The 20,162-nt window shown below is 40.0% G+C and overlaps 1 protein-coding gene across 2 annotated transcripts in view; it reads right to left on the bottom strand.

Moving 5' to 3' along the window:
- Nucleotides 1-31: 31 nt before the first annotated feature.
- Nucleotides 32-20,162, bottom strand: part of LOC102220715 (MAGUK p55 subfamily member 2-like) — a 55,510-nt gene continuing 35,379 nt past the window's right edge. Inside the window, exons 3-12 of one of the 2 annotated variants that reach the window (XM_014473521.2) lie at nucleotides 11,736-11,888; nucleotides 11,471-11,626; nucleotides 10,100-10,327; nucleotides 5,993-6,124; nucleotides 5,803-5,905; nucleotides 3,580-3,648; nucleotides 3,303-3,464; nucleotides 2,630-2,832; nucleotides 2,000-2,128; nucleotides 32-1,336 (exon numbers count right to left, since the gene is read on the bottom strand). In XM_014473521.2, coding sequence (XP_014329007.2) covers nucleotides 1,160-1,336; nucleotides 2,000-2,128; nucleotides 2,630-2,832; nucleotides 3,303-3,464; nucleotides 3,580-3,648; nucleotides 5,803-5,905; nucleotides 5,993-6,124; nucleotides 10,100-10,327; nucleotides 11,471-11,626; nucleotides 11,736-11,888 — 1,512 coding nt within the window. In that variant the 3' untranslated portion in view covers nucleotides 32-1,159. The remainder of the gene's footprint in view (nucleotides 1,337-1,999; nucleotides 2,129-2,629; nucleotides 2,833-3,302; nucleotides 3,465-3,579; nucleotides 3,649-5,802; nucleotides 5,906-5,992; nucleotides 6,125-10,099; nucleotides 10,328-11,470; nucleotides 11,627-11,735; nucleotides 11,889-20,162) is intronic. The other variant, XM_005811559.2, reaches the window with a different exon arrangement.

Here is a 20,162-nt window from a genome sequence, read left to right as displayed (position 1 = left end):
TTTAAAAAAGAGAAAAAATATGAACACTTTTGCATATATGCATATCAAAATTACTTAACAAAAGCAGTGCAACATTTTTTAAACCAACCGCATTTTTAATAAACTTTTGATATGAAGATCAGAATAAAGAGTACTGCACACCAGCCGAATCATCAGAGCACCAGGTGTTTCTTTGATATTCTATACACTCTTTATTACAATACAGTACTTACAGGCTGAAAGAAAGATTAAATGAACAATAAATAAGCTGACAGAGTTATGTGTTTTTTCCTAAGAAACATGTGCACTGATAGAAATGAAAAGTTCCACGATGAAAACATAGTTTCCTTGGCTTTTGAACCATATTAAGGCAAAAGTAAACGTGAATTTGAAGCCACTGGTAACCGGTTTTACATAAAAGTAACAAAAAAAAACCCCAAAAACTATCTTCCATCAAGAGTCCAAGAAGTAAACGCTAAGGTTGAATGTTTTCCCTTCGTTAAACAACACACACAACAGGTCTAGGCTACTGAAGGTGTTACGGTTTGATTGTTACTGGTGCTACAGATTAAACTCAAACATCTGCTGTATCCTCTAACTGTCAGGACGAACGCACAGAAATCAACATTCAAAAAGGAAAGAAGATGAAAGAAAAATGTCTCAACATGAACATCCTCCACTGCTTCCCAAAGCAGAAATGTGTGTGTTTCCTTTCCAGTGTGTCAGTCAGTGTATTGCATGTTTATTTCAGTAACTATTGCCTTTTTTAGCACATTTCTGAACACGTACAATCATACCGTGTGATCAAATGGCAAAAATATGAAGTTTTCGACACAAATGTGACATTTGGTATCTTTCTTCAATCCTTCCTACAGAACCAATGTAAACATTTACACTACATAAAGTATTTAAGATTTATGAAGGCTAAAACTGTCCCTCAAACTGTTTATCATCCACATTTAAACGATCACACTACAACTCGCCGTCGTCTTTAAAGCCTCCTCAACAAACAACCAGTTTTGATAAATTAATCACAACTTGACATTAGGCTGAACAGAGGAACATTTAGTTTGTACAAAAACAATGCCTCTACGTGAGGCTGGTCGCCTGTGCCGACGTCCACCATGCGGCTCCATCGGCGTCGGTGACGAAGCGTCCTCCGACTCTTTGCGGGCGATGCTCAGAACACCCAGCTGACCGGCACCCACTGATGCTCCATGGAGAGCTTGTCCAGCGCCACCCGGAGGCTGCGGAAGGCCGCCTCCAAACCGTCGTTCACGATGCAAAGATCAAAGTAATGTCCATAGGCCCTCTTTATGCGCTCGCTCTCGTCCACTGTCCTCTTTAGTTCAGAGTCCTGGGACCGGCACATTGGAGAGGACAACAGCGCTTTTAGACTTTACTAGATTTACATTCACTTGGATTCACCTATCATGTCACTTTGTGAAATACAACTCCAAATCATTTGCCAAATTTTACGTTTTTGTGCTTTTTTCAGAATAAGGTGAGCTGAAATGCTACTTGACATGCTATGGGCTGGCCATTTCCAAAGCATCCAATCCAGGAGTGCCATTGACTTTCCTTAGCTCTCATTGGAGCCACTTTGAGAAACACTGGTCTAAGTTAGACTTACATTGTCAAGTTTGTTCAACTTGACAATGTAATAAACTAAATTGGAAGAACTTTTTATTTAATTACTTGTCACCAATTTCAGTACTTTCTTTAAGTGGAATCAACTATTCAGTTTTTTCAGTGCAGTTCAGGTTAGATGATGATAAGTGACACTCTGAAGGTTCAGGTGAGCCTTGATGATATTTATTTTTTGACATCCTTTAGGTGGCACTTTATAGTTATGACTGATACCATAAAGTACAAAAAAATATTAAAAGTAAGTATCAAACTGGGTTTTTTTCATAAAATAAAATTAATGAATTAAATTAAGTAACTTTTTTCAGAGGAAATATAATCATTAAGAATAATGGATCAATTAAGAAATCAGTCTTATGATCCAAACACTCACCGTCATCTGCTTTGTGACGACTCCTGATTCAATGGCTGACCTGTTCATCGCTTTGAGGACTTCAAAGTCCGGGGCTTCAATGAACACAACGTAGGGCAGGAATTCAGACGTCCGCAGCACTTTCAAGGCCTTGAGAGGAAAAACAGGTACAGGATAGATTTAAACCAACAGAGAACAGAAACTCAAAAAGCTCCAAAAGTAGGGGTACACAGATCGACTGACCGGCTGACCGATCTGCCTGATTTCATAAATTTTGGGTGATCGGCAGAGCTACTTCCACAAAGATAACAATAGAGTGGTTAATGGTTTTCAAAACTTAGCAACTTTGTTGATAAATTTAGCAACTTTTCAGACCTCTAATTGGAGATTTTAGCCACGACACGTTGCAATGTCATTAACAAAAAATAAAAAACAATTAGTAGGTCAGGTTTTCTAAAGATTAGTGAGCAGCCTGAAAACTGCAATTGGTGCAGCCCTAGCTCCAAACATCAGAATCTTACTCTACCATTAATAACATCAGCCGTGTCTTTTTCCATCTGATTGTAGTTATTTATTTCAGGTAAATCTTAAAGATGTGCTTGGTTAGTGTGTGAGTATTGACTGGTATAAAAACAAAGTAACAAACTGCACCTGTGGGTTGACGTCCAGGATGCAGATCTTTCCCGTTTCTATCACCTCGTGTATGGAGTTGATCTTCGTGCCGTACAGGTTGCTGTCGTACTCGCCGTGCTCCAGGAAACGGCCGCTTTTGATGTCGCACTCCATCTCGCTCCGCGACATGAAACCGTACATCTGACCGTCTCGCTCGTCCACCTTCGGCTTCCTGGAGGTGACTGAGCGATGGAGATGCATTCAAACACAGAGACAGCTGTCTGTCAATCAGCTGTCTGAGTTTTTAGGCAATCCTGTGAAGACACTGTTGCAGTGATCGATGCGTCTAAAGATAAATGCATGGATGAGTTTTTCTCTAGGTGATACAAGGCTGACTTTGTAGCTGTCTTTATGTGGCTCTGAAGGTTCAGGTCTGAGTTCATCACTACACCCAGATTCCAGACCTGATCTCTACTTTCTACTTGTAGTAACTGAAGCTGTGCGTTGACTCTAGATTGTTCCTCTTAATGTAGAAAGACAATAACTTCAGTTCTGTTTCTGTTCAGTAACGGCACATCCATGTATCTACTGCTCTCCGATCAATCTTGAGCTATTTTTCACAGAGTAACGGTCAACAATCTCCAGAAACTGACAAAATGAGAACATGTGAAACGAATAGTGTGACCAAAGACTGCCTGTTCCAGTCACTCACAGGGTACGGTGGTCCCGTAGCGCTGAGGGTCCGACACCAGCAGCTTGTTCTTCAGACTGCGTCGCCCGACTCCCTGCGCTCCAATCAGAACCAGCGTCTTCCTCCTGAAGGGAGGGACTTTGGCAACCTCTTCATAGATCCGCAGTTCATGTCGATCAAATTCTGAAAACAAAAAAAAAACAACAAACAAATAAGAAACAGAACAAAGAATAAATGATGACAAACTGTAAGTAATCATTTCATACACATCTGAAACAAAATGTCAAGATCTATTTACCTGCATTCTTGGTGGTTAAATACATCATCTTTTTTTTCTTCTTACCGCCCATTCCTCCACACAAGGGACCTGAAACAGAGAGAAAACATAAAATAAATTAAACATGCAGTCATCTGTAGGCTAAATCTATGTTACTGAGTCATATTCAATAAGTTAGAATAAGCATTCAGATGAGACTTGTTTGTCAGATTAAAAGTACCTTTTGAAATTAACAACCTTTAAGCAGGTATCAAACATAATTTTCATTAAGCCCACATTTCTGTTTTTAAAAAGGTTTTTTTTTTATTGGTCAGATGCCTGGAAACGATCAATATTTTTCGGGTGTTAACTGGGAAAATGTTGAGACAGCACCGCCTAAACACCTTGAGTCAGATGTAGCTGCCACTAGATGGCGCTATCATCGAATGAGAGTGCGCCTTTGACCATTAGCCTCCACTTCAGTAACGTCTCTGTATGTCCACTTCATTCCTGTTTCCCATGAATGAAGTGGACATACATGATATGGAATATATTTATTCCTTATCAAAAATTATGTTAATGTTAACAACATTATGTTAATGTAGCACAACGCAGCACAATGCTATCCGCCGTTGTTATTGCTGTTATTTGCTGGTTCATGGGTACTGCCGTATGTTCTGCGCTTTCACACCTGCGTAGTACGTCACATCTCCATGGGGATGGTTACAGAACAGTTTCAAAAATGCAAAAATGTGAGAGACAATAAAATAACAAAAATTTATTTTCTTAAAAGTACAAATTTATTTACTCTCTTTGTTTTCTTCAGGTTATACCTGAAATATTTCCAATAAAATATCTAAACAAATATCCATTTGTTTAGCTTTGATTTTGTTTTTTTTCCTCTTAAATTATAAATGCTTTTTTTTTCTTTTAGTAAATCTTCTTAGCAAATGTGCTAGTTTAAATATAATTTACAAAATATAATAATCCACCAAAGCATGAAATTTAATTCATTTTAAGTTAAAGAACAATAGATTTGTTGGATCTCTGTTTTGTTTTCTGCTTATCCTAACATCTCTCTTTTTGCATAATAAAAAGAGAATTTGTTTACAATTAAGCAGGCGGCACCACTAGATGGCGGTGTGCACCAGTACTAACCAGACGGCGCGTTCTGCTGGGTTCCAGGAAGCACCTGTGACTTGGCAAGCTGTTAACCTTCTGCTCAGTGTAGCAGACTATCTGGTCAAGGAAACATGAGCTCAGTGTTAAATCTGGCTTTAATTCTGCTTTTCAACAGCTGAACCAGCAAATTAATGACCAGGTTCTCTGCTTCAACATTGGAATTCTGACTGTGCTCTCAGAACAACAAGAGGAGAGTGTGCTGGCAGACAGATGTGTCCTCTGGCTCAGAGGACAGTACGTCTAGGTGAAGGACGCAGGGCCTGCTATGACTCAGCGCCTGCTTTGTTCGCCGCTCAAGACCTTTTCTACTGCGAATCTAAGCCCATAAGACAAACCCTCCCCCCACCTACATGTTTCATGCGTACAGAGATCTGTATCGATCGGTGTTTTGTTTACGGAACTCATATTGCCTCTCCTGAATCAATGCTCTGTCTTGATGAGCATGGTTTATGAATGTCAGACTCTGCTGCTTAAAGCGGCAGAGTCATGTAAAATCAACTTTTTCGAGCTTTACATCATGTTATAATGTTATTCCTTCATCAAAAACAAACCTGGAGTGTTGCTTTGATTCTTTGATGCATGTTTGAGAAATTCTTTAATCTGCCGTGGCAACCATTACCGTGACAAAGTTCTAGTTTTCAACCTTCCAACTCACAGAGTAGCCCTACCCCTTCAGACTAGCCAGCAGCAATTAGCAAACACCTGGTGGAACTGCTCATCTGCTGAGCTCATTATAGGAGTTACTCAGTGCAACGCTGGTAAAACATTGTTAAAGGGTTAATAGAGGAGCCATGTTGTGATGACTTCCTGAAGGCAGAGTTTCAGAAAGAGCAGGAGTTTTTAAAGAAGCCCAATCCATTGATACATACAGCATTTTTTAACAAGTCAAATTAACATAGCTTCTTGATTCTGCTATGTGTCTGGAAAACACATAATACACATAATACTGCCCCAGAATGCATATTTCTGACCTTTTTTGCAGTTATCGGTGGACGGTGGGAGAGCGAGATTAGAAGAAATACGTGCACGATACAGAGAGGAACAGATATCTGATGGGGAATGTAGGTAAATGTGAGGGACTACCTGTGGTGGCAAGCTCCATGTCCCTCTTCACAAACGCTTTCCTCTTCTCCTCCAGAAGCTGGCTCGGAATGAGGCCTGCACTGCCTCCCTCTATGTGGCACGCCTTAGAGGGAAACACAAACAGCTTGAGCTTAACAGGGGAAAAAATAAAATAGTGTAGCAAAGATGTGTGTCTGAAAGCTGGACTCACCTGCCACCAGTTTAGGTCTTCCTGGTTAAAGATCTGCAGAATGTCTCCACTGGTGAAGCTGAGGCCTGCCTCCTTGCAGGGAATCAGGTTGTCGTGAGTGGGGTCGTAATCGAAGTGGCACTTCACGAAGGCCTGGAATGGGACAGGGGAGAATGTCGTTAAAACTAACGCGATAGGCTGAGAAACAGATGGGCCGTGCTTGATATTAGAATAAAGCTGAGGAGTATTACGGTTATGTAAGCTGTGGGTGAGCATCAGTCAGTCAAACAGCCTACTCCCCTTCTCAGGTCGACAAAATAAGACAAAGCCTCTTTTTGATGGAGAGAGACATGCAGAGAATGTTACGATCTCGTCTTTTGTTGCATAGACAGGACTTCTTCCCCACATTGATGTGTTCAGCTGTTTCATTAATAGATCTGTTACAGCCATTAGCTGCCGTCAAGGCAACTGTAGTACACCTGGTTCATTGTTTTGTTGTTTGGTTCAAGGTGGCAGTAGATATATGTTATTTAAAATGAAACATTAAGTTATATATGTGTTGCTGTTCATTTGTTTGGTTACGGGTGCATTCAAATGTGAGGAGGAATTTATATTTCGTTTCACAAGCCATATTGTTGCCCTGGGGAAACATTAGCTGGCGCACATGAGGCATTCTACCTGAAGAAGCTGGTTGTGAGAGGTTTGCCATCTTTATTCCTCCTGAGTCAATGCGGCAAATGAGATATGTTTTATGTTTGTATTATTTGTATCTTTTATATATGTAAATCCTCTATTTTTTGTGAACTAATTTAGGTTTGTGTTATCTTTTTTTAGTTCTGATGGCATTTTTGGGGGGACTATATAAAGACATGTCCAAAGTAAATGGCTATTGAAACCAAGAACTGCATTAAGCCTCGATTAAACTTGAAAGGAGTAACAAGTTGCCTTTCTTTCCTGGATGAGGTCAGTGACAGAGCTACTGATAATATTAACTCTGTTTTCCTTCTTTGATTTTCTTTCAAAGAGAAAATCTCGCAGTCAGTCAGCTTCAGCTGGAGGCTTAAAGGCACCGGTTCCTTCTAGCATCTGGGGGAATAAAAAACTCATCCACCTTTTTTCTCTTAAACAGAATCAAACTTCTCGTTTTAGAAGTTTTAGCAAAATTATTTCTATTTGCTGAAAGCCACAATAATAAAAAAAAAACATGTCAGAAACGAATTTATTATTGTCTTAAAATCAGAAGTAGACATACAGTCAACTGAACTGGCAGAACTCTGTCAGGTACTGGGGTCGTCTCACTAGCGCACAGGTTTCAGATCTACCCACAACTTCTCTCTAGCATTTATGATGGCCACAGCAAAACATTGTCTTTGTTGTCCTCAGACCTTTTTGTAACCACTTTGGGTCACTGTCCATTTGGAAGACCAATCTGTGCCAAAGTTTTTACTTCACACTCTGACAGCCTTATATGACAGTAACTCAATGCCAGGCTGCAGGACTTGTAGCTGCAGCATAAAGCCAGGTCAGAAAGGTTTATTCATGGACATGTCAGTCCATGAATAAATGGACGGCAAGATTCAGCTGTTAATAATGTGTTTGTCATTGGAGTCTGATGGTGAAAAGAGGGAGAGAAGGATGGGTTAAGGAAGAATAACTCATGGCATTGCAAATGAGGAAAGCAAGCCGACATGTTGCAGTAGCTGTCGTGATGTACTATTCCCTCAGATTTGTTTTGCAACTACGCTATATTTCTACATCAGTGCTTCAAGCATCTTTCATGCTGACCAGCAGATATTTCCTTGCATTAAACATTTTGTCAAAGACGGAGAACATCATGCTTAGGAGGAGGGATTGCTGCAAAGTCATCGGCTTGATGCAATCAGCTGCTCTCTCTTATAGATAACTTTTTACCACTTGGAATTAAATGATGAACTAAACTTTTTTATTTTCCATCTTATCTTATATGACTCAGTTGGACTGCATGGAACTGGATTTGAAACTGATCATATCAGCATACAATAAATTAGATTTTGACTGGATATATTCAGATGGGTTATTTAATTCATTTCAGCAAAAAGGCAGTTCAAAATGGTCTACAGTCAACAATTACGAAACAAGCAATAAATAATTACATTTTGTCAAATGCCATCATCAAAACCATCAAGAGACGTCAAATATGTTGATCATTATTCCAGTTATTACTAATGAAAGCAGCTCTATCCAGGTGGGTTTTCAGCCTTGATTTAAAGGAACTCAGTGTTTCGGCTGTTTTGCAGTTTTCTGGAGTTTTCTGCAGTTTGTTCCAGATGTGTGGTGCATAGAAGCTGAACGCTGCTTCTCTGTAAAAATAAACCAAAATGAAAGTGAATTGAAATTAGAAGAAGAAAACAGGAGAGATGGAGAAATAAAGGGAGAGACAAAATCAGTATCCATGGTAACCATCTCCTCCCCCTGCACTTGATGTCTTTTTTTTGTTGTCTTTTCACTGAACTGATGCAAGAACATAAAACCCCCAGCAGCTCCCTCTCACACACAAACCCAGAGACTCCAGGTTCTCTTACTGAAAGGCCTACATAAAGGCTCTAAGATCACAACGAGTGAACAGAAGGTTAGCACACTGACCCTGGTTAGCGAAAAGAGAGCACCTATGGTGGAAATATGCTGATGAGCGTCAGAAAACAGCGAGCGCAGTATTCCAAAGGATCGCTGGATCACTTCCTGCTGACAGGTTTATAGCTTCCTGCCGGGCTGAGTGGTGGCCTCCATTTTTAACTGGCTCTTTAACTGCCTCCCCAGCTCTGGTTCGTTTCGTTTCTATGATCTATGTCGTTCCTACGGGTTGGCAGCAGCTTCAAGAGCTGCACGACTTCTAGGAACTCTGGCCAAAAGGTTGTAGCAGGAAAAAAAGATCAGAGCTGAAATTAGCAGAGGCGCTGGTGGGCAGAACACAGTGAGTAACACTTTAAACGGACATTAAGTTTCTTTTTTTTGTGAGCCTTTACAGCTTTCTGAAGTTTTGATTTTTTTTTCCTACCTGACAATTTTCAAATGTAGAATTAATATAATTAATATTAATAGCAATGTTGCCCACTGTCAGTGCTATGTTGTTTTATATAACACCCCAAGTGTTTTCTAGTCTGTGCTTTTCTTTTTGTGTGTGTGTGTGTGATTTCTGGAACTGACGGTCTGACGGGACACTTCACCACTCTACTCCTGAGCGTCCTATCTTTGCAGAACCTTCACAAGCTGTTACAGGTATCTGCGGCAGTTGTGACGTCAGTAAGATGCAGGTTGATTGAAATAAAATTTTTGCCATTTTAACCTTTTCTTAAGATTATGATAAGTAATTAGAAAACACACTTCACACAACTAAATTTCTTTGTACAATTGCTAAATAAATTATGCTGAGGAATAGTTTATGGAATATCATTTAGAAAGTAATGTTCTTCCATCCGCCTATTTTCTATACATACTTTTGATTGCAGGGAACCTGGGCCTGTTGTGTCAACAGTCAATGGGTAAAATGTCTGGTGGGCCCCGAAAGTGTCGGTAGTTCAACACACAGGCACACACTCACATCCAAGGCCAAGTCAGACCATTTATCTAAGTGAAATCAGATTAGTCAGTGGAAATCCATGGATTACCTGGAGAACATTCAGATTGTACACAGAAAGGCAGAGATTTGGATTCAAGACCGTCTTCCTCTGAAACAACAAACTGAAAACTGTCCCACTGTGCAGTCAGTCAATTAGAATGACCTCAGAGCTCCTTTTATTGACCTCATATTTCCATTCTCTTTGTAAATGCATGTATGATCACTTGGTTCATACGGGGTCACAGTTTGATCAGTTCCACCACTAGACGGTGAATGTAACAAACTGTTATTTCTAGGTGTTTCTTGAAATTAAAAAAGGAGATTAAGGAAGAAAAATACACAATAAACTAAAGTACATTAACATTTATTGTACTTTCTCAACTCAGCAAAGAAGGTTTCAGACAGCGCAGCAGGTGCCAGGAAGGGCTGGAAGCGGACGCCGCTTACTGATGGAAATGTCAGCATCCTTTTAAGCAAATGAGAACATTTCTAAACTCTATTAGCTAGAGTGTTCCTCTCTTAAAGGGCCTGACCTGTCTGGGTGTGTGTGGCTCCTGGTAGCTGGGCAGGATCTTCAGCACCACGCTGCCGCTCGCCTCCTTCAGCATCTCCTGGAGCACCTTGGGGTCGTTGCCCACTTCCTTGCCGTTGACCTCCTTGATGATGTCGCCCACGTGCAGCAGGCCTTGCTGGTCGATCATGCCGCCGTGAAGAATCCTGGCAATCACCAGTTCACCATTCTCCACTCGGAAGGTCACTCCCTGTGAGGGAACGACCACATATCACCCATGGCAACCTCAAAGCTGAACACCTTTGTAATAGCAGTAAAGCTTAAAGAGGCAGTGTTATGTAAAAATCGACTTTTATGGCTTTACATCATGTTATAATGTTATTCCCTCATCAAAAACATAACTGGAGGGTTGCCTTGATTTTTTTATGCATGTTTGAGAAATGCTTTAATCTCCAGCGGCAACCATTCAGTTGTGTAAAACATCTGGTTGGACCTAGCTCCGCCTTCGAGACACAGCTCCTCCTCTGAGCTGCAGTTTCTAAGCTTCTGCTTCACAGAGCAGCTCTCCCTATGACTCCAACATATCCTTCAGACTAGCCAGCAGCAATTAGCAAACACCTGGTGAAACTGCGCATCAGCTGAGCTCAATACACGAGCTACTCTAAATACTAGACAGGTCTCCTTGTCTTCTTTTAAATCATTCGTTAAAACTTACTTACTTATAATAAGATTTTTAATATCTAAATTTCTGTTCTATTTTACATTTGCACTGCTCTGTATTTTAGTTTGATTTGGTGTCATTTATTGTGGTTTTAAAGATTTTTTTTAAGTTGTTTGCAAATCAAATATTTATTATTATTAGCTCACAACGTAATGCTGATAAAAACGTTTCAGAAAGAGCAGAAACTTCTTAAAGAGACAAAGGCCCAATTTCAAAGCTATAAATTAGAATTTTTTTAAGATGTATGTATTTGGTATATATCACATTTTTATAACAACTGAAGGTAGCATAATTACTTTATTGTGCTATAAAACAGAACTATATGCCTGGAAGATACATAATACTGCCCCTTTAAAAAAATTTGCATTTTGGGTTTAATCTGATTATCTGTGTCTGGAAGTAAATGTGTTTATGATCCAAAAAAGCTGTAGCAAAAGACACCTGGAAGGGTTAAACAGTATTTCGGCGACTCAGCTGCTGGCAAAGTTCATGTATTTGTTTTCGTTAAGTCATCTCCATGCCAGTAAATCCAACCCCTCCCTTCTGTGCTGTCAGTCTAAATCTGAATTCGTTCTCCCTTTAAGCATCTTATTAGCAGATCTCATTAGACTGAGTGCATGAGCTTCATCAGGATTTTCTGTATATCATCTCACTGCATTTGTGCGTTCCTACCAAGTGTTCTCCAGACACCTTCCTGATGCCCACCATTCGAACTGCATCTGGCGGAACGGGCTGGTTGTTGAGGGCTGCGTCCATGAAGGAGCAGGGACTGGGCGGGGGGGTCTCATAGTTTTTGGATGCCACAGAATCATGGGTCTCCAGGAGGGACTGCGGACGGAACCATAAACATTCACAACAGACAGTGACATGCTGCTGAGATAAACCAGTCGAAGTGTGTTTAGGAAATACTAATAGCTCAAAGCAAACTTGTCCAGACCTGGAAGTGAGGCTCCTTGAGGATGCGGACAAGCTCTTCGGCCGCCTGGCTCCTGTGTGCGAGCGGACCGAGCTCTTTGAGGATGTCCTGGACCAGCTCCACGTTGTTCTCACTCACAGCTTCCAGTTTGGGTTCCTCAAAACGCTCGTGAGCCTTGGTTACAGAAAACACTCATGTTCATCACTCTGCCTCCAACCAAAGCCTCATCTCTCCGTCTAAATGACGTTCTTCGTTTTTCCAACAAGTAGTTAATAATTATGAGGCGGAATGAAAATGATACATGGTTTTCAATCATTTTTACAAATAAAATAATAAAATGTTTTGTCCCTTTTCCTTTGTGTAACCCATCAAGTGCAACTACACCGTGTTCCAAATTATCATGCAAGTGATATTTTCTCATATTTTCCTAAATGGTCAATGCAAATGCAAACAACCAATCAGAACCAGGAGGAGGGTCTACGCACTGTCAATCGATGCTGCTCAATGTGCTAATGGCAGGAAGAGGGTCAGGAATTGGTGTGTTTCTGCAGTCAGTACTGGGAGAAGACAGGGGAGCTGGATCTTCTCACAGATTGTCTTATACCGTCACAACATAATGATAACTTTAACAAACATGTTTTTTTTAAAAAAGTCTTTTTTAAAAATAAAAGTTACTGCAGCTTTAACTAGAGAATTATCGCCCTTTTTCCACTGGCTCTAATGGTACCGGGTCCACTCTGCTCGGCTCGCTTTGCGAGCGTTTCCACCAGCAGTTTTTCTAGGCCGGTCCCTGTTTTTTCGGTCCCTGCTTTGGAGTAGAGCCAGCTGGGCTGGCCAGCTGGGCCGGCTCTACTTGTGTGGGTGACGCAAGCTTAGCTCCTGTTCACTGATTGGCTGTGGGCGTGAACAGGAGCAGCAAAGAGAGAAGAAAAACAAATGGTGCAAAATTTCAAACTCGTCGCAACACGGAAGTGATGCAAGCGGTGGAACAATGAGATGCCAGCTTTTCTTTGCATCAATATTCAGGGGCAGCTTGATGGAGCCATGAAGAATGAGTCGTTTTTGTCAACCCAGCAGTTCCACAGATCAAATCAAGAAAATTACGGACAACCCTGAGCATCCTCATCATGAACAGAGTGTCTTCAGTCAGAGGCTTCTTCCAATTTGCTGTATCGCATACCACTACAGGAGATCTTTCATGCCCACAATCATCAACCCCGGTCAAAACTCTGAAGAAAATTGTTTGACATGCAGCAAGATTTCTTTTCCCTCAGAGATTGGTAAAGTATTTTCAATTTTAAACTTTGACCTTTGTCATCAACCTGAGCTGTAAAAAAAACAAAACAAAAAAGAAAACTAAGTCAGAAAACATATTCATAAAAATTTTTTTTTTTTAAAGAACATAATGTGTTGCCACCTCAATATAGGTGTCCAGAAAAATATCATGAAGGACTGTTTGGAATGCAGGATTTGTTGACTAATATATTCAAAGTGTCATGAATTCTGCATGCTAATAAGTTACTCAGGTTATTGGATGGAATCTCAATGCAGTAATGCCCACACTTGACTTTGATGATAGAGTCCAACACACTAAATGTCACAGAGTGATGGAAACCAAAATGAAATGGACAAGAGAGGAAAATGCAGATTCATCACAGCCGACATGATGATTGCAATATTTACCGGTCATATCACCATTCAAAGACTTTCTAATGTGGTGCACTCGTAAAGCTGCAACTTTTATGACTTTTTTTTTTTTACGTATTTGTTGAATATGTATGGTATAAGACAGATGATCTGTGAAAAAAAATCAAGCTCTGCTTTATCCCAGTGCTAACTAGTCGCAACCAATCAGAGCCAGGAGGCAGGTCTTAGCGCTGTCAATCATTCTCCATGTGGTGCCACTCGTCACCACTGTTGTGAATGCTAAGGCTAATTAGCATAGCCACCGATGATGGCAGATAACCAGCTTTCGTGTAACGGTAAATTGTTTCTCTACTGTTAGAATCCTGAGCAGTGAGTACATGAGGTTGATTGACAGCGCTAAGCCCCTCCTCCTCGCTGTGACTGGTTGTTTTTGGTCAAAAGTGTTGTGTTTTTTCAAACAGCAATAGTTGCTCAGGTAGGATGTCAAGGAGATCAATCATTTCACAGAATATCTGTCCTATAAACTGTCACAACATGCTGACAGTTTTAATAAATACGTAAAAAACCTTTTTTTTAAATAAAAGTTATATAACACAGCTTTTATTTTAACCCCAAAAAACATACAAATGAGCCCCTATGGGGGGAAACTGTAGGTAAAAACAGGATTCATGGATGACTGCCCACTGTAGGCCTAAAATTGGCTTTCTCTGCCTTAATAACTGTTTAGCATTTCTCTGTTAGCATACACCACACTAAAACTGTAAGTTGTATAAATCATAGTATGCGAAATGAAATTAAAATCTAGTTATTATTTAAACTCAGTTTGAACCCAATTATTCCAGAGGGCGAAGGAAAAAAACAATAATCTACACTGAATCTCCGAGGGGTCAGCATGTTCTTATTTAGTCCTGATAACCTCTTTCAACAACCTGTCACAATAAATACAACGGTCTGCTTCACATTTTCAATCCATAGTTTTCATTTGCCCTCTTTCTTTTCAACATGCAACTTGCATCTTAGTGTACATGCTGGGTAGCTAACAAGTGCCCAGAATGCAATGCAGTATGACATTTGGGGTATTCCCTATTGGCAGCTGCATGTAAAGCTGTGTGCTTGAGAATCCCAGTTGTCAGGCAGTTCCACGGAGGATTGGTCCAGTGGGACTGACTGTGGTTCTGGCAGAGACCATGTTTATTTGCTGAGGAGAAGAGGAAGAAGCTCTGCAGAGAGACGGGAAGGAAGCAATAGCCACAAGTATGCTGACTCTTCCACATGCCTCCATGCCAAATTAATCATGGAAACATGCAATGTTCCCTTCTGCAGAGATCTGCATAATAATTACAGAAATATCAGAAAAACTTTTCAGGTTTTCTGATTGTGTGTGTGTGTTTTTGTGGAGCTTAGAGGAGTCTGCTTCTGATTGGTTGACAAACCCATGCCTGACTACTGACCAGTTAATGAGTTAATCTCACATTCACCTTTTTTTCTTTTATTGTTTCAACTGTCCAATTCAATTAAGTTTATATTGCGCCAATTCACAACAAATTACGTCTGGCACTTTACAAAAAAAAATCATTTCAATTCAATCACACACACATTCCAATTGCTCCTATTTGTCGAATAGTACAGTAAGCTCAAATAATTGTTGAAAATCCACATTGTATATTTGTGTTTTTGTTATTGAAAGATTACTTCTTCCTCCAGTCAGCTTTGAACCCCAAGTTGTTTTAAGTTCCATTTCCCTTTAAAGCAGCAGTTGCTTTATACAATGGACCGCCATCTATTCGCAGCTCAGGTTTTTGAGGAAAAGCCATCTATTGGGGCTCTTTTTTGCAGCAGATATCTAAAAAATTTGAAATAAAATTTTGCTTGGAAAGCTAGAAAATCTGGGCACAATGTTATTTGACACATTGTTGATTGGCTTTTGCAAAGCACACATAAAATCGAAATTCAAGTAAGGCGCCCTCTGACTGAATATGACAATATGACACTTGAGGAGGAACAGCAGCTGAATGGTTGCCATGGGAGATTAAAGGATTTCTCAAACATGCATTGAAGAATCAAGGCAACACTCCAGGTACAGTTTGAGGAGGGAATAACATTATAACATGGTGCAAAGCTCAAAAGTCATTTTTACTATTGAGCTTTGCAAAAATAAAAATGACTTCTGGGCATAACATTTTGCCCAGAAGTGTAATTATTTTGAGTATTTGTTCCAAATTTTAACTAGCTATAAAACTGATTAGTGCATGAACAGCAACATAAGACATAAGTTAGTTTTAGCTTCATTAAATATTACCTTATAAGTGTTGTGCCCTGTCCTCTTTGTTGCCTGGACACCGTACAATGTCAATACTTCGCTAAGCAAAAGGATGAACAGATCAGTTTTTCCAGATGAAATCTGCCCTGATGCTGCAAGGTGAGCTGACCCTCCATACAGTTTGACTAACAGAACTATTCTAACCCATTAAAATTGGTGAGTTGATTGCACTTTGGTAATTACAAGCACCTATGACTAACTCCATTATGCTCCATCCTTGCAGCACCGGCACCAACGTTATGACACGTCGTCCATGTGACGGCGCCTTATTTGTCTCTCGTTGCATCAACTGAGCTCGTGAAAATGTTTATGGATCCGGCACAGGGGGTCAAGGGAAATAATATTCTTCGAAAGTCTTTTCACATCCCTCAGTAAGGCTGCATCAGCAGATGAATGTTTTATGAGACGGGCTCATCAATACATCAAGCACGCAGCCAAACATGCGGACGAACACCACCGTCACGACAACAGGACATGAGCGGTTTTCTGCAAGGGGGTGATCTAAACAGCGAAAGAGAAAATTTAAAGGAGACAGGAATTGGGGGGGTGTGTAATTGAAAATGCAAGAGAGCAAAAAAGGCTTTGTTTTTGGGAATACCAGAAGAGCACTTGATGCTGTGCTACCTGGAAATCCCCCCAGAGAGTCCATGCTCTGATCAGAGCTGCTTTTGGACAGCTGAATGATGCTGCAAAGGTTTATACTCTTGGCTCCATGTAAGTCTGAGAATTAGTCCACAGAGTAATGCATCGGGGCCGCAAACCTTTATGTAAGAGAAAGTTGGTGCAGTCTAGGAAGGATAAATGTGCATACTGTTACAAATGACTGTAGGGTGAACAAAGAATGTTAAAAATAGCTTTTGGAATGCGTTAACTTCCTTCATGTTGGCAGTACTCAATGCTGTGATTCTTCCTGTTCTGGCTGTCCTGGTGAAGAGTGCACATTTTTAAGAGGGCATGAAAGATTGTGGTATTTTCAAGACATGGTAGAGAAAGACTTTGACAAGCGAAGGGGAAAAAACACGAGGTGTAGTGGGAAGAAGCTCTAACAAGCTCTAACAACACTGTCTTCCTCCGCTAAGCTCTCCTTTCACTTCAAAAAGTTATAGCCTGAGACGCCACTGTTCCTCTATGTCACACGGAGAACTAGTTGAGACCGGTTTTATGTTAAAGACTAATAATAACATGAAATAATTTATTAAATATGTCATTAAATCATTAAGATGCACACATGTTATAGCAAATAATTAATCAAATGTGATAATATTCATTTTATTTAATTTTATTGTTCTCGTTCCTGTTTTTCACCAGTAAATAATTTTATCTGTCAAACTCACCTATCAAAGTCAAGGGCTAGGGCAGTGGGTGGGGACAGCAATGATTTGTTGTACTCCAATACATTAGCCTAATTTTTTACAAATCATGACAGCCCTAATTTAATTTTGTCCCATCATTAATAGATATAACGGCAACTGTCCTCTTTCTGTAGCAGTAGGAATAGTTGTAGCTTTTCTGCTAATGCATTCTGCTAAACTTCATTCAGTATATACATTTTAATTTTTCTATCAATCCCATTTTACCAAAGACCCATGGTCTTTTTACTCAACATTTTCCTATTAGAATCTTAGACTAGCCCATGTCTGCACTGAATATGCCACCACTATGGACAAGTAGAGGTCACAACAAAACACAGTTTCTTTCTTTCCAAAAGTGGCCGTTTCTCCCACAAATGGGCGGAGTTTGATACAAAACAAGCAAAAGAAGCAATTTATAAAGTCGGAAAATAGACATTCTACAAAAAGTATGAACCACACGCTATAGCTTATGTCCGCTTAGCTAATAAGCAAGCTAAATAATGAACACAGCTGAATATCCAAACAAACATTTATTTACAACAGTTCTCCTAATAAGATCACCTTTATTTTTTGATTTTTTTAAATTCTCTACATATGCCATTATAGCAGAGCTGCTTGGTCTATTTTAAACAGATCAGATTTGGAGCAGGTGTGAAAGCTTATAGGAGCCCTGCTGGAGATCAGGCAGCAGAACTCTGTGTGTGTTTATGCGAGTATGCATATATATTGACTGATATATTTAACTGGACTTGTATGTGTGCTTGAACTCCTCTGTTCATTGATTTTTAGCAAATAGTTTCGGACACTAAAGTATCCTAATATTAATATTATTAATACTAATAGTATTAGGATGTTATTGAAAGATTACTTCTTCCTCTAGTCAGCTTTGACCCCCAAGTTGTTTTAAGTTCCATTTCCCTTGCAAAAAGCAAAAGAAAGGAAAACCATTAGATCCCTGGAATCGATTTTCCAGTTCATACAGACACACATAACAACACACACCCTGACAGCGGGTTTAGATTCACTAATTAACCTAACTTGCTTGTTTTCAGACTGTGGGAGGAATCTGAATTACCAGGAGAAAACCCACGGATGCAAGGAGAGGACATGCAAACTCCACACAAAAAGTCTACACAGCCCAGATTTCATCTGGAGCCAAATGTGTGTATTATCTTGTTGTAATTTAGCAGTTTTCCTCATCATATCTGTTAGATTCATGCTGTTTACCAAAACTACACAGTGTCTGTGAGTAAGAGATCAGAGAAAACGAGACAGAGCATATATGCATATTCTGTTAGCATCCTGGTTTCTTCATCTCTGCAAAGTTTGAGCTTCCAAAGTCATATTCTTCAACATGTTCAGATTTGCTTAAAAAAAGACATTTCCAACTGCAGAGAAAAGCTCCAAAAATGCCTTGATTTCTTGTTTCAAAAATCATACCGACCCACAGTCATTGAAATAATCAGTGCACCTGCAAACCAACCTGTAGAAAATTACATACTGTCCAGACTCAATTTCCAAGATTTGTTATGTCATTTTTAGACACTATAGATCATTGAGTAAACAACATATGCCTGGCGGTTTTTCACCAGAGATCTCAAACCACAATGCTGAAGCCAAATTAATATCCAGCTTTGTGGTAAAGAGCTATTTTAGGGAGCTGTGTTTTTTGGCAAGCGGATAAATTTAGAAAAATCTGGAGAGGATTAATTTTGATTAACAGCAGATGCTTTAAATCCTGGTCTTTGGGTTTGGGGTTAATAAAATCTTCCTACATAAAAGATTTTGTGCAGAAAACCTGGATAAGGTTCCATCTCCATTCCACACTAGGTGGAAATAAAAGAGCAGACATGAATTTAAGACTATGACAACAAAATGAAGCCAGGTCAGGGAAATGGAAATGTGATTGCAATTGATGAGCTAAAGACGGTTACAGCAAGATGACATTTGAATTTCAAATTTGGATGTGAAATGTTTCACCTCGGCAGGGACCTTTTCACATTTTGTTTTAAAGCAAAGTAACTTCAAGCGTGTTTTATCGGGATTTTATGTGGCAAATTGACAAACCCCTTTCTTGTCTTTTGTTGTTTTTGGAAGTTAAAGACTTAAAAGTGTCCTGTACTTTTTATTCAGCTTTATTCTGGGACACCCTCAAAGGTTTGTTGGAGAAGTTTGGGGAGCAAATTGGATTGAGCAGACCAAAAGAACACAGCAGACCGGTCAGTGGATCATAGTTGTTGTCTGCAACTTGGGCCTTTATGGAAGAGTGAAAGGAAGAACTCTATTGTTGAAAGAAAGCCATAAGAGGTCAATGCTTGCGGGTCGCCACAAGCCATGGAGGGGAAGCAGAGAATAAGGTTCTCTGGTCAGATGGGATCTAAACTAAAACATGCTAAATTCTAAGTTAAATGGAAAACTTTTACTGGACATCCCCTTAAGCACACCATCCCCCACAGTGAAACACAGTGGCAGCTTCATAATTTAGGAATATGATTCTTCAGCAAGGAAAGGGAAACTGGTAACATGGGATAAGGGTGTAAGAAGATGGATGGATGAACAAGTCATGCCAGGGCTTCCCATTTTTGAAGCTTTGTGTCAGAGCAGAAATATTACTCTTTTCCTACGTTTTCCTATTTGATTTATTACAAATCATCCATCTGTAGGCACGGAAAGGGCAGTCTCCCGTTTCATATTGTGGTGCAGTTCATGGCAGGTGTTTAGTGCAAAAGGCCATTGTGCAGAAGAGTGCCTCCGTCTTGGGACCTGATTATGGTTCTGCAGCCGCAGTGTGACACGCCTTTTGAGCCTCTAGGTTCTGTTAATATAAATGTATTTCTTATAAGAGTGTGTTTCTTCTGGCTCTGTGTTCTGCAAGACACACAGGAGGTAACCAGGCGCTGATTGTTCACAGGTTCTGTACCCAGTTTGGCCTCAAAAGCAACATTACGCCCTAATGCAGCATGCACCCCTATGTGTTATGCTATAGAAGCCTTTCATTCAACAGCACCACTCTCTTTTTAAGCTCTTTTTTTCGCCAGCTGTTCAAGCGCTTTGTGAACCCACTATAGGGGGAAACCTGATCTAAGCAGAGTCTCTCTCACTGGGTCATGGAGGCCATTTTCCTTGAAG

This window comes from Xiphophorus maculatus, chromosome 10, assembly GCF_002775205.1.
Source record: "Xiphophorus maculatus strain JP 163 A chromosome 10, X_maculatus-5.0-male, whole genome shotgun sequence".
In the NCBI taxonomy this organism is placed as follows: domain Eukaryota; kingdom Metazoa; phylum Chordata; class Actinopteri; order Cyprinodontiformes; family Poeciliidae; genus Xiphophorus; species Xiphophorus maculatus.
This window is presented reverse-complemented; position numbering and strand designations above follow the sequence as displayed.